General features: G+C 38.6%; 1 protein-coding gene across 1 annotated transcript in view; it reads left to right on the top strand.

The window, feature by feature from the left end:
• usp34 (ubiquitin specific peptidase 34) overlaps nt 1-14034 on the top strand; it is a 60832-nt gene that overhangs the window by 31882 nt on the left and 14916 nt on the right. Inside the window, 21 exon segments of the mRNA XM_084402134.1 lie at nt 2298-2461; nt 2804-2869; nt 2956-3102; nt 3446-3502; nt 3626-3703; nt 4561-4655; nt 4742-5065; nt 5651-5729; nt 5845-5898; nt 6316-6411; nt 6568-6632; nt 7733-7808; nt 7957-8004; nt 8145-8210; nt 8676-8756; nt 9042-9127; nt 9354-9522; nt 10661-10735; nt 10820-10971; nt 11259-11298; nt 11301-11414. Coding sequence (XP_084258260.1) covers nt 2298-2461; nt 2804-2869; nt 2956-3102; nt 3446-3502; nt 3626-3703; nt 4561-4655; nt 4742-5065; nt 5651-5729; nt 5845-5898; nt 6316-6411; nt 6568-6632; nt 7733-7808; nt 7957-8004; nt 8145-8210; nt 8676-8756; nt 9042-9127; nt 9354-9522; nt 10661-10735; nt 10820-10971; nt 11259-11298; nt 11301-11414 — 2132 coding nt within the window.

The raw sequence follows: 14034 nt of genomic DNA, 5'->3' as shown, positions 1-14034 counted from the left end.
CAGGAGAAGTTGTCATTGTTGAAATTCTTTGCCACAGTCGGACTCTATCTCTGTGTTCGTAGCGGTTCGTAGTTGCATAGTGAGATCACCGGCGCCACCAGTCCGCCCTAACCCGAGCCAGTCCGGGCTCCTCGTCCGCGGCAGGCAGGTCTTCTGCCTCGGCTGCTCTTCGCTATAATGCGGCTTGTAAAGGTAGCCACAAACACCTGATTCAAGCATCAGACTTCTGAAATCCTCTTCCTCTATATCATATTGAGTGCTCTCCTCCGCTATTGTCATAACTTTACATCTGTCTCCACAGCGCCTGTTAGCTTAGCTTCCAAACAAGATGGAGGATATTGCTTTTAGTTTCAGAAAGTCAAGTCCCACCCACTGATCTGTAATAGGCCTGTAGCGTGAGCGGTTCCCGCCCCCTGGGAAAGATGAGGAACGAGTGTCTGTAGTCTCTACACTTTTCAATGAAATGTGACTTCCTGCTTATTATGACGCAAAATGATGATTTTTACGTCATAATAAGCAGGAAGTAAAACACTTAAATCCTTATTTCTCCCATCTCAGGGAAAAATGGATGAAAAATCCACATTTATTATAATATATGACTGGGTTTCTAACAATACAAAGCTTAATGCAAATGGGTGAAGTGTCCCTTTAAGATAACATTAGAGACAACTAATAAAGCTTTTTTATTAGGAAGGATGTCTTCATAAATTGGTTTTGCTATGTTTTTTTTAGCTCTCATAAGCATTAAAAGACATGCAGGAAGTTGACATGAAAATACTTTAGGAAATTCACATTCTGCCCTCAATTTACTCCATATTGCTTTAAACTACTAGCCTGGCTAACGTCAGACCTCGTCTCATTGAGACGTGTTCACATGTTCCACATGTTCATTTTCTCGTATTTGAGGCGTGGTTTACGAATGCCCAGAGCCGTGTATTGGGCGCTACGAATGTCTATCAAATGCGCCTGTACGACGTACTGTACTGTGCTCATAGCCAATCGTTTCAATTATACCAGATGACGTATGTAGAGACAGAAATTCGACGAGGAAGAAGATGAAATAAACTTGCGTTCTAAACTACTTAGAAAACTATCTAAGGCTGCATCGAAAGGTAACTTTGCGTCTGATGCCATGTTGGATCCATAGATATAAACAAACTGCTTCGGTGTGTCGCATAGACGTCGTCATCGTCTTGCTGCTCCCTCCCCGTTCTGTGATTGGTTCCCTTTTTGAGGGGAAAATCTGGTCCATGGTGTCCAGGCTGCCTAGCAGCGTGAATAAAATCGCGCTGCGTGCAAGGCAGCATGGGAAAACCCAGGCTATTAAACTACTTTAAAGGGCTGGGAATCGATTCCAACAAGGGGAACCGACTCCTCATTTAAAACCTTTTTCATTTCAACAAAGCTTATTCTTAATTTGCCTCTCATTCGTGATTAGAAGTCCAATTCATTTCCACGAAAAGGTTTTTTCCGCTAGATCGTTTCACAGTGATTTCACAGTGAAACTGGCTATGTTGTCCACAATTTTGAGCACTGCACGGACTTGTAAGAGAATAGATCATGATGTGATCGAGGGGTCTTGATCTTATTTCCGTTTTAAATAAAATGCTAGTTTTTTTTAACCTTTCTTTCTTATAGCCAATTATAATTCTTAAAGAAAACGTGTCGAGAGCACAGATCAGTGGCCGAGAGCCTACTTGCTATAGTAAAAAACGCAACTTCCACATGCATCTGATTGACAGATAAACCACACGCTCTTATATCAGTGCTGTTGTTAATGTTCTGGTTATTTTATTTCAGTGTACAGTTTAATTCTGTGCAAAGCATACAGTTAAAGTAAACTTCATTCAACTGAACTGTGCACATGTATTTTAGACCATTCATATCTTGTTCCGTCCATGCTATAAATGCATGTCCACGAATACGTTTTTTTTTTTTTTAAGCGTATTCTGCTGGGCCCATTTCAGGGGCAATGCAGCCAAAATTACAATTTAAAATCAATCAGAGCTATAGAAATGTATCTTCATATTACAAATAAAGCTTCAGATTATGAGAAGGCAACTTTCTACAACCTTTATCCTGTGATCATAGCGAGATTAGGATCCTGCAATCTAAAAAAAAAACAAGAATCGAAAACAACAGTGAGGAATCGATTCTTGGAATCGACTCCTGTCAATTGCAGAGACTTTGGAATCGAACAGCTCTACCTGTAGCATCATTGTTTTGAATAAGCTCATTTATGAACGGTTTGAAAATTAATGTACATGTCGTCATTCTGTGTTGTTTTGCTGTTTTAGCGTCTCACGCTCCTTATAAGTGGGATTACTGGCCCCATGATGATGTCAGAGCCGAGTGTCGTTTCGTGGGATTGACTAACCTGGGCGCCACTTGTTACCTGGCCTCCACCATCCAACAGCTCTACATGATCCCAGAGGCCAGACAGGCCGTCTTCACTGCTAAAGTGAGTTTATGAAATTATGAAATATATGCACGTGTGCACACCTGTGACCTTGCATCAATTGCAACCATAAACTACCCATAATTATGCAAATTAACTGTTACTTTAATGTATTATGTATTATTAGCATTGATTATTGAAAATTGGTGTCATATCATATTGCTGCTGTGATATAAAAGTGGTAATACATGAGGTCATGTGCTACCATGGTTCGACCACCATTAAAATGATTTAAATGTACGTTCTCTGCTGGCCTAATAACATGCGTACAGTAACATATATTTTATCTTAAATGGTTTGAGATGTTTGTGCCTTGCAGTGATGCTTGTGTCTGTTTATTTACAGTATTCAGAGGACATTAAGCATAAGACCACATTGCTTGAGCTGCAGAAGATGTTCACTTATCTCATGGTACGTGACCGCCTTATTACATGCGCTAGTAATCTGATCTCATGACCTGTAGATGTGATGTCATTTCACTGTTTCTGCATGTGCAGGAGAGCGAGAGGAAAGCGTACAACCCTCGTCCGTTCTGTAAGACCTACACGATGGACAAACAGCCTCTGAACACAGGAGAGCAGAAAGACATGACCGAGTTCTTCACCGACCTCATCACCAAGATCGAGGAGATGTCTCAGGACCTGGTACGACATCTGTTTGTGTGTGTGTGTGTGTGTGTGTTTAAAGTCGGCATGAAAAGGAAATGTAGGGCGGGGCTTGATTGTGTCCATGGGGAATTGATGGTTGGGGTTTGCTATTGGTTGATGTCATTTGAGTGACAGGCTGCTTCGCCCTCGTCATCAGAGAAGAGAAGATATGCAAGAGGGAGGGGAAGTTATTTTCATTAAAGATTATGAGGGCACATACTGCAATATTTCATAAAAAACAAGAATTGTCCATTTTGATTTCATGGTGACTTTAAGAACCGTTTTGAGTGTGTTTAATGAATTAGTCAGAGATCTAATAGTTGTGTGTTTGTCGTTTCAGAAAAACACAGTAAAAACACTGTTCGGAGGGGTCATCACCAACAATGTGGTTTCACTGGTAAGATTGAGCTGTTTGATCCTGCAACTCTTATATGGATGAGCATTTTCATTGGATATGTGTGTGTCTGTGAGTTTGCATATGCACATTTGAATTAATCTCTCGTTCTGTGTGTGTGTGTAGGACTGTGATCATGTGAGTCAGACGGCTGAGGAGTTTTACACCGTGAGATGTCAGGTGGCCGATATGAAGAACATCTATGTGAGTGTTTCTCATTTACACACACACACACACACACACACACACACACACACACACACACACACACACACACACACACACACACACACACACTCGCTCTCTCTCGCGCTCTCTCTCTCTCTCTCTCTCTCTCTCTCTCTCTCTCTCTCTCTGTCTGTACAGGTCATTAAAAGAAAAGCTTTAAAGGCTTCACTACTTTTCAGATAAGAACAAATATGTGTTTTTCAATGGCTGATTTTTAAAATGTTTCCTCCGATTCTCAATATGTGATGGTTGCTTTGCAAAGTACCAATAGTTATTTGTAGTTACTAACCTTAAAGCGCTACATTATTTCAACCTCACCACAGCAAGTTTGGTGTTTATATACTTAAGATTGGATTACTGACACTCTAGTGGCATCGCTCAGTTGTGTTGTGTATTATTGTAATTGGATTGTGCATTTTCAGAAACACTCTTTTATTCAACATGTTCCTGTATTGGTTGTTACATGGTTGAAGGCCAGTGGAAAAAAACCTAATAATAACCTAAACTATCAAATGTCATCGAAACACACTACGTTATTTACAGTCATTGTTCTTGTACTTTGTGCCAAGAAAAATATTTTATGTAGAAAAATGAATTCCTATGATTTTGTCCGCCAAAACGGAGTTGACCTATTTAGATTGAGGTCAAAATAAGTGTAAAACTTAATAAAAATCCTGAAAAAGACCATAAAAGAAACTTATTTCTATTTGAACCTTGTTGTCAACAAGAAAATAATGTTGTCACTATATATACAGTGTATATATGTGAACAAAACAACCACCACTGTCAAACGATATCAGCCTGTAATCCTCTGATCTGTCTCTGTGTTTCAGGAGTCTCTGGATGAGGTGACCATTAAGGACACTCTGGAGGGTGATAACATGTACACCTGCTCTCAGTGCGGGAAGAAAGTGCGCGCTGAGAAACGGTACGGTTCCTTTATTCTTCCTCTGAGAGCTGAAATCTTTCTGTCAAGGCCCCTGAATCTCATGACTGTGTCTGTCTGTCCCTCAGGGCGTGTTTTAAGAAGCTCCCGCGGATCTTGAGCTTCAACACCATGCGCTACACGTTCAACATGGTGACCATGATGAAGGAAAAAGTAAACACGCACTTTTCTTTCCCGCTGCGGCTCGACATGACGCCGTACACCGAGGACTTCCTCATGGCCAAGGGAGACCGGAAGGAAGGTTTCCGTGACGAAGGTGATGCAAAAGTGGCGGAGAGTTACGAGTACGACCTCATCGGTGTGACGGTGCACACGGGCACGGCAGACGGCGGCCATTATTACAGCTTCATCAGGGACATCGTCAACCCACACGCTTACCGCAATAACAAATGGTGATTAATCACATTATTCTGTTTAAAACACATCAATGAATTAAAATATTGTGCATTTAGAGCTATTGAATAATTGTAACCCAAAGTTGGTTATTGGTAATTGACCTTCATATGTGACCCTGGACCACAAAACCAGTCACAAGTCGCACGGGTATATTTGTGGCGATAGCCAACAATACATTGTATGGGACAAAATTATACATTTTTCTTTTATGCCAAAAATCATTAGGATATTAAGTAAAGATCATGTTCCATGTGGATATTTTGTACATTTCCTACCGTAAATACATAAAACATTTATTTGTGTGAGTGAATGCAGCACAATCGCCAAATTAAATGATCAACTTTAAAGGTGATTTTCTCAATGTTTAGATTTTTTTCCACCCTCAGATTCCAGATTTTCAATAATTGCATCTCGGCCAAATATTGTCCTATCCTAACAAACCAAATCAACGGAGAGCTTATTTATTCAGTTTTCCGCTGATGTATAAATCTCAGTTTGACCCCTGTGACTGGTTTTGTGGTCCAGGGTCACATATGTGTTTGTCATGTATTTTGAAGTGATGATGTCATTTCCTGTTGCAGGTACCTGTTTAATGACGCGGAGGTGAAGCCGTTTGATTCGGCCCAGCTGGCCTCAGAGTGTTTCGGTGGAGAGATGACAGTGTGTATTTTTATAGTTTTCCTACCAAATCAAGTCATCCTTTGTGCTTTTGGGATAAAGTGATTTAAATGATGATTTATGTGGTTGTAATTCAGAAATGCTTGTATCATTTCAGACAAAAACATATGACTCTGTCACAGACAAGTTCATGGATTTCTCCTTTGAGAAGGTTAGTTTTTTTAATAACAGCAACAACAACAATACATTTTTTTTAATATATATATATTAATTCTAGTTATTAAAGTAATAATAATAGATTATTATTACTTTTATTTTTATATATATATATATATATATATATATATATATATAAATTATAATAAAGTAATACATAATATATTTACATATTGTTTTATATATTGCTAATAACTATTAAGTTAATAAGTATTGTTTTTTTATTTTATTATTTTTATTATTTTATATATTAGTTGTAGCTATTAGCATGATTAATAATACATTATTTATATATTATTTTATATAATTATACATTATTGTTTATCTGTCTAAATAAGTCTCCCTCAAGATTTGTTCTTGTAAAATGCTTTGGAGTGTGAGTAATGTGTGTGTGTGTGTGTGTGTGTGTCAGACCCACAGTGCCTACATGCTGTTCTATAAGAGAGTGGAGGTGGAGGAGGAGAATGGGAAGGACTTTAACTTCGACATTTCTCCGGATCTTCTGGAGGTACAGACTTCACTGTATATCACCCTCAGTCTTCCTGCACACACCCGTCAGGCTGATTTATCTGACGCTTCATCTCTCTCTCTCTCTCTCTCTCTCTCTCTCTCTCTCTCTCTCTCTCTCTCTCTCTCTCTCTCTCTCTCTCTCTCTCTCTCACAGTGGATCTGGCACGACAATATGCAGTTTCTCCAGGACAAGAACATCTTTGAACACACATACTTTGGGTGAGAGAACAGTAGAGCAGTTTCACAAAACCTCTTCTCTTCTCTTCTCTTCTCTTCTCTTCTCTTCTCTTCTCTTCTCTTCTCTTCTCTTCTCTTCTCTTCTCTTCTCTTCTCTTCTCTTCTCTTCTCTTCTCTTCCTCATCCTTTTCCTCCCTTCCTCATCCTCTTCCTCTTTCCTTCCTAATCCTCTTCCCTTCCTCATCCTCTTCCTCTTTCCTTCCTAATCCTCTTTCCTTCCTCTTCCTCATCCTCTTCCTCGTCCCTTCCTCATCCTCTTCCCTTCCTGATCCTCTCCCTTCCTGATCTTCTTCCCTTCCTCATCCTCTTCCCTTCCTCTTCCTCATCCTCTTCCCTTCCTGATCCTCTTCCCTTCCTGATCCTCTTCCTCTTCCCTTCCTCATCCTCTTCCCTTCCTGATCCTCTTCCCTTCCTGATCCTCTTCCTCTTTCCTTCCTAATCCTCTTCCCTTCCTCTTCCTCTTTCCTTCCTAATCCTCTTCCCTTCCTCATCCCTTCCTCATCCTCTTCCCTTCTTCATCCTCTACCCTTCCTCTTCCTCATCCTCTTCCTCTTCCCTTCCTGATCCTCTCCCTTCCTGATCTTCTTCCCTTCCTTATCCTCTTCCCTTCCTGATCCTCTTCCTCTTTCCTTCCTGATCCTCTTCCTCTTTCCTTCCTAATCCTCGTCCCTTCCTCTTCCTCGTCCTCTTCCTCGTCCCTTCCTGATCCTCTTCCTCTTCCTCGTCCCTTCCTGATCCTCTTCCTCTTCCCTTCCTGATCCTCTTCCCTTCTTCATCTTCTTCCCTACCTCTTCCTCATCCTCTTCCCTTCTTCATCTTCTTCCCTTCCTCTTCCTCTTCCTCATCCTCATCCTCTTCCCTTCCTGATCCTCTTCCTCATCCTTTTCCCTTCCTGATATATATATCTATTTATTAATACATATTTAATTTAATATATATTTATATTATAATATTATATAAAAAAATATTTATTTCACATTTTGCTTTTTTAAATTGTTTTTACATTTTATTTGACCCTTGCGCTCATTCTCATTTACTTTTCTTGCTTAATTCTTTTCTTTTCTTTTGCTATTTCTCTGTAGTTTCATGTGGCAGCTGTGCAGCAGTATTCCCAGCACTTTACCAGATCCTAAATCCGTGTTGCTCATGACGGCGAAGGTTAGTCTGTCCACATGAACATCTTTATCAGAGCAGATGATGAAACTTGATCATCTATACTCTTGAGTTATTGTCCTCAGGGAAATATTGAGGTTCATATTTTTGGATATTAATTAAAATAAGTCATTTTCCTCTCCTCTTCTCACAGCTCAGCACGTCGTTTGTTCTGGAGACGTTCATCCACTCCAAAGAAAAGGTGAGATGTCGTTGTTCTGTTTTCCCCTCATCTTTAGTGTAATGCACTTCGGTTGTAGCGTACAGGACAGACCTGATGCTGTTTTCTGTGTTTGAAAGTTGTTTTTTGTTGTAAGTTCATCTTGTGCTTATTTCTCTCAGCCCACAATGCTGCAGTGGATCGAGCTCTTGACCAAACAGTTTAACAACAACCAAGCTGCCTGCGAGGTAACACACACACACACACACACACACACACACACACACACACACACACACACACACACACACACACACACACACACACACACACACACACACACACACACACAGAGTTTGAGAACATTGCATAGACTTCCATCAGGTTAATGATATTTTCTATGGCCTAAACCAACACCTACTCCTAAACCTACCCGTCACTGAAACACTAGATTTGAATAAAAACAGTTTTAGACAATTTATAAGCCTTTTTAACTAGTGAGAACCAGTAATATGTAATAGGACTTCACAAGAACAGCCAAACCTGTACACACAGAACTTCCAGCTTCTTGTTTCCCAGCGTCTTCTGCTCTGGAAAATCACTTTTAAGCCAAACGAATGGAGAGGGTTTTGGTGAAATCAGCACTGTTGAATCAATACAGTGTGTAATTTTTTTGTGGGTAATGTGTCATATCTGTGTGTGTGTGTGTGCAGTGGTTTTTGGATCAGATGGCAGATGATAACTGGTGGCCCATGCAGATTCTCATCAAGTGCCCTAATCAGATTGTACGACAGGTGAGTGTTACCAAAGTCCCTTTCAAGTCTGTTCACTTGGCGGCCATATTTGCAACGCCTGTGGGCAGCTATTTCAGGCATCCAAGTCCTATTTGTTTTAATGGGGAATCCTGATTCCTGAAATAATAATTTAAAGTCTTTGGCATAACACGTTTACCTGACTATTTAAATGTAATTTTTATTATAAACCCCACACCCTACCATTTATAAACAAAATAAACATTTAGCATGTTTACAGTAAAAAAAAAAACCTCTTTTAAAATAAACACTGCTGTGACGTTTCAGATGTTCCAGAGGTTGTGTATCCACGTGATCCAGCGCCTCAGACCAGCTCACGCTCACCTGTACCTGCAGCCGGGCATGGAGGACGGGTGTGTTTCTTTCTCTTTAATTCACTCTCTCTCTCTCTCTCTCTCTCTCTCTCTCTCTCTCTCTCTCTCTCTCTCTCTCTCTCTCTCTCTCTCTCTCTCTCTCTCTCTCTCTCTCTCTCTCTCTCTCTCTCTCTCTTCCTCTGGAGCCCGCTAACTAACCATCCTGCCCTCATGTTTCCAAACCCATATGTGCTGTAATATTGTGTGTGTTTTGGTCTGTCTACAGCTCTGATGACATGGATGGGCCGGTGGAGGACATCGGCAGCCGCTCCTGTGTGACGCGCTTCGTCAAAACACTGCTTTCAATCATGGAGCACGGAGTGAAGCCACACAGCAAACACCTGACCGAATACTTCGCCTTCCTGTACGAGTTTGCCAAAATGGGAGAAGAGGAGGTAGCCATCCCTGTATTTATTTATGTATTTATTTATTTATTTATTATAAATCTTTACTTATAAATGTTTATAAATGTTTTCATTTTTACTTATTTAATTTGAGTTTTTTATTAATTATTTGCATATTTTGCTTTTATTTGTATTTATTTATTTTACTTATTTTATTTTTATGTATTTATTTATTTTACGTATTTAATTAATGTTTTATTTTAATATTTTTTAAACTTATTTTATTTATTTATTTTATAATATTTAGTTTTTTTATTCATTTTTACTTATTTTATTTCAATTTATTACTTATTTCATTCTTTTATGTATTTATTTATTTATTTTTATTTCATTTTATTTTAATGTATTTTTTTGTTTTATTTATTTTTTTACTTGTTATTTTATTAATTATTTTACTTTATTTTTTGTATTTATTTATTTTACTTAGTTTATTTTATTTATTTGTATAAATGTTTTACTAGATAGATAGTATTTTATCTATTTATTATAGATTTATTTTACTTAATTTTATTTGTATTCATTTTTTACTTATTTAAAGGTGCATTGTGTAATATTTAGGAGGATCTGTTGACAGAAATGCAATATCATATACATAACTACGTTTTCAATGGTGTATAAAGACCTTACATAATGAACCGTTATGTTATTATTACCAGTACCTTAGAATGAGCCATTTCTATCTACATACACCGCCTTACATTGAAATGGCCAATTTGCACTACCATGTTTCTACAGGAGCCCTAAACGGACAAACTTGTTTCGTCACTATGTTGTTCTTCATGCAAAGAAGCTAGCTAAAGTCAGCGAATAAAACACTGACACAATGATGAACAAGTAACAATAATATTCGCAATAACATCGTTTTACTGAATAATTAAGTAAACCTAATTTCTTAATTTATCTTTGTAATGAAACCTCATTGCTAAACTGTCTTTTCCTGTCGGCCACCGGAACTTCTGTTGGTTGCAATTCGTAACCTCACCACTAGATGCTGCTAAAAATTACACACTGCACCTTTAATTAAATTTTTTATTTATTTTGATTATGTATTTATTATTTGTACAAGTTTTAAAGCATTTTCTTTATTTTCTTCTTTTTCATAATTCCTTTCTTCTTTTTGTCCTCACAGAGTCAGTTCCTCTTGTCTTTGCAAGCCATTTCTATTATGGTGCATTTCTACATGGGCACTAAAGGACCTGAAAATGTGAGTACCGTTTCCTCGGGGTAGTCAATCTCTGATTCCCTGGTTCCCTGATCTCAAATAATAACTTGAATCTCTCTGTCTCAGCCTCAGGTGGAGGTGTTATCTGAGGAGGAGGAGGGCGAGGAGGATGAAGAGGAGGACATCCTCTCGCTGGCGGAGGAGAAGTACCGGCCGGCCGCTCTGGAGAAGATGATCGCTCTCATAGCTCTGCTGGTGGAGCAGTCCAGATCTGAGAGGTGCGCACTGAAGTATTAACACACAAACACTGAAGTATTTGGATTAATCTCACAAAAATATCTCATATAATTGGTCATATTTCCCCCCAAAATCATTTACAGAAAATTATGCCTATATTTGAGCTGTTAAAAGTGTAATTTCTGTGCCATTAGCATCACAAACCAGAGTTGCAAAACATTGCATCAGTTGTTTTCACTGTAATACAGTAGAAATAAATGTCTTTATTACTGAGGCTTTGTCTTGGTAATATCTAATGGTCTGATCATTTGTCTCCGTCTATCTGCAGACACTTGACTTTGTCTCAGAGTGACATGGCCGCACTGACCGGGGTGGAAAAGGTTTTCCCTTTCTGTTCCAGCACATCAGAGACAGCATCAACATCAGACAAACCTGCAACCTCATATTCAGCCTCTGCAGATACAACAACCGTCTGGCAGAACATGTAAGATGACCCAATGAGGGCATACCATAGACTTCTAGTGTTTCTGTATAAAGCTAATTATAACAGCTACATGTTTGTAACACAAACCGCTACTCATATTCGATGTTTTGCACATTTAGAACTAAAAAATATAACATTCGTTTTGTTTATTTTAAATCTTTGAGTCTCAGGATGTCCTCATAGAGGAGAGGTTTCATCACATGTACACTGCCGTTCAAATGTTTGGGGGTCTTTAAGATTTTTTTTTCCCATGTTTTTGAATTCAGTCTCTTCTGCTCATCAAGGCTGCGATCTATTTAAAAAAAAAAAGAGTTGTTAAATATTATTGCAATTTAAAATACCAGTTTTTTATGTGAATATATTGTCAAATGTAATTTATTCCAGTGATCAAAGCTGAATTTTCAGCATCATTACTCCAGTCTTCAGTGTCACATGATCCTTCAGAAATCACTCTAATATGATGATTTGATGCGCAAGAAACATTGCTTATATTATTATCATGCTGAAAATAGTTTCAACAACTTCATATTTTTTGGTTGAAACTGATTTTTTTCAGGATTTTTTGGATGAAAAGAAAGTTCAAAAGAACAGCATTTTATCTGAAACCGAAATCTTTTGTAACATTATAAATGTCTTTACTGTCACTTTCGATCAGTTTAATGCATCCTTGCTGAATAAAAGTATTAATGTCTTTCAAAAAGAAGAAAGAAATGAATGACCTCAAACTTTTGAACTGTAGTGTAGCTTAGTTCTTGGGACGGATGTCAGAGTATAGCTAAGCATCAACACAATATATCCTAAGTGTAACATGCGTTCTCATGGTTTGTGTTCTTCTGTCGGTGTAGATCGTGTCAATGCTGTTCACCTCCATCGCTAAAACTGACTCCAGAGGTAAAAACAAATCTCACAAACCGTTATTGTTTCATTATTTAATAGCTACACACACTAACTAACATTGTGTGTCGTGTCTGGACAGGGCAGCCAATCCGTTCTTCAAGCTGTTGACGATGCTGATGGAGTTCGCTGCTGGTCCTCCGGGAATGCCCTCGTTTGCGTCCTACATCCTGCAGAGGATCTGGGAGGTAAATCGGCCCCATCATTCCTATATACCTTCTCATAGTGCTGGGGCGGTATGAGCAAAAAATTTATATCACGGTATTTTTCTAAATTTATACCGGTTTTATGATATTTGACGGTATTATTATTTTTCAAGCATTGACTGGGTGTTAACCACATTTTCTACTGATTGAAAGAGGAAAATACTGCAGTAGATTTGACTTAGAATGCCCTATTTGGACTGTCATGAGTAAATATATTGCAGAAAACAATCCACACTAGTTTTAACACAGGTTTGCAAGGCCCCACAAAATGATGCTGGTTTACAAAGAGGCGCTTTAGGAGCGACAGAAATAGCGGTTTCCCTTGTAACGGATGAACCCAAAGCGGTTTCCCCCGGTAACGGCTGTACACAAACCAGCTCAGCGCTCATAAGCGCTGCTTTTATCAGGAAAAGATAAAATGAAAATAACATTGAAACTTTTCTAGAGACAGTTCCCTTCAAAGATACATTCATATAGAAACACCCCGCGCCACGTTTTGACTTTGAAACGTGCAGTGCTCGTGTTTATTCAACGATGTCAAAGCCTTTTGGAAAATCTGATTGTGGTGGGCAGTGTTGATATTGTGAGCAAATGTATGGGAAACACTGTCATATAATTTGACAGCTATCAATTATAGTTTAACCCATCCATCTTCATCACACTTAGTAACACATACAGCTGTGCATCATCACAAACCCACATCCCAACGCTGTGCGACATATATTAAAAATTAATATCATTACTATACTAAAATAAACACCGGTATTTGGTATGAACTGATATACCGCCCCAGCACTATCTTCTCACTGCTCCACTGAAACGGTGCTATATACGAGTCATGAGATGTGTGTCAATGATGAGTTGTGGGTGTTTGGAGAACTTCAGATGTTGCGCCTACCTCACTGATCTGAGCGTGTAATCCCTGTGTGTCTGCGTCAGGTGATCGAGTATAACCCCGTCTCAGAGTGCTTGGACTGGTTGGCCGTCCAGACTCCTCGTAATAAGCTGGCCCACAGCTGGGGTCCTGCAGAACATGGAGAACTGGGTGGAGAGGTTTTCTGCTGGCGCACAACTACCCACGTGTCCGAACGTGTAAGAACAGACACAATCTACACAACACTACACACACACATATATACCGCTATTGGTCAGGAAGTTTGGAATATTTACGATTTATTTAATATTTAAGTCTCTTTTGCTCACCAAGGCTACATTTATTTGATCATAAAAACAGTAATATTGTGAAATATTACTAGAATTTGAAAAGAAAGCTGAATTTTTATCATCATTTCTCCAGTCAAATATGAAGCAGCACAACTTTTTTCAACACTGATAATAATAATAAAATGTTTTCTTGAGCATCAAATCATCATATTAGAGTGATTTCTGAAGGATCATGTGACACTGAAGACTGGAGTAATGATGCTGAAAATTCAGCTTTGATCACTGGAATAAATTAATATTTTAATATATGTTCACATAGAAAACAGCTATTTCTAATTGTAATAATATTTTGCAAT

Source organism: Rutilus rutilus (assembly GCF_951802725.1).
Source record: "Rutilus rutilus genome assembly, chromosome: 2".
Lineage (NCBI taxonomy): Eukaryota > Metazoa > Chordata > Actinopteri > Cypriniformes > Leuciscidae > Rutilus > Rutilus rutilus.
This window is presented reverse-complemented; position numbering and strand designations above follow the sequence as displayed.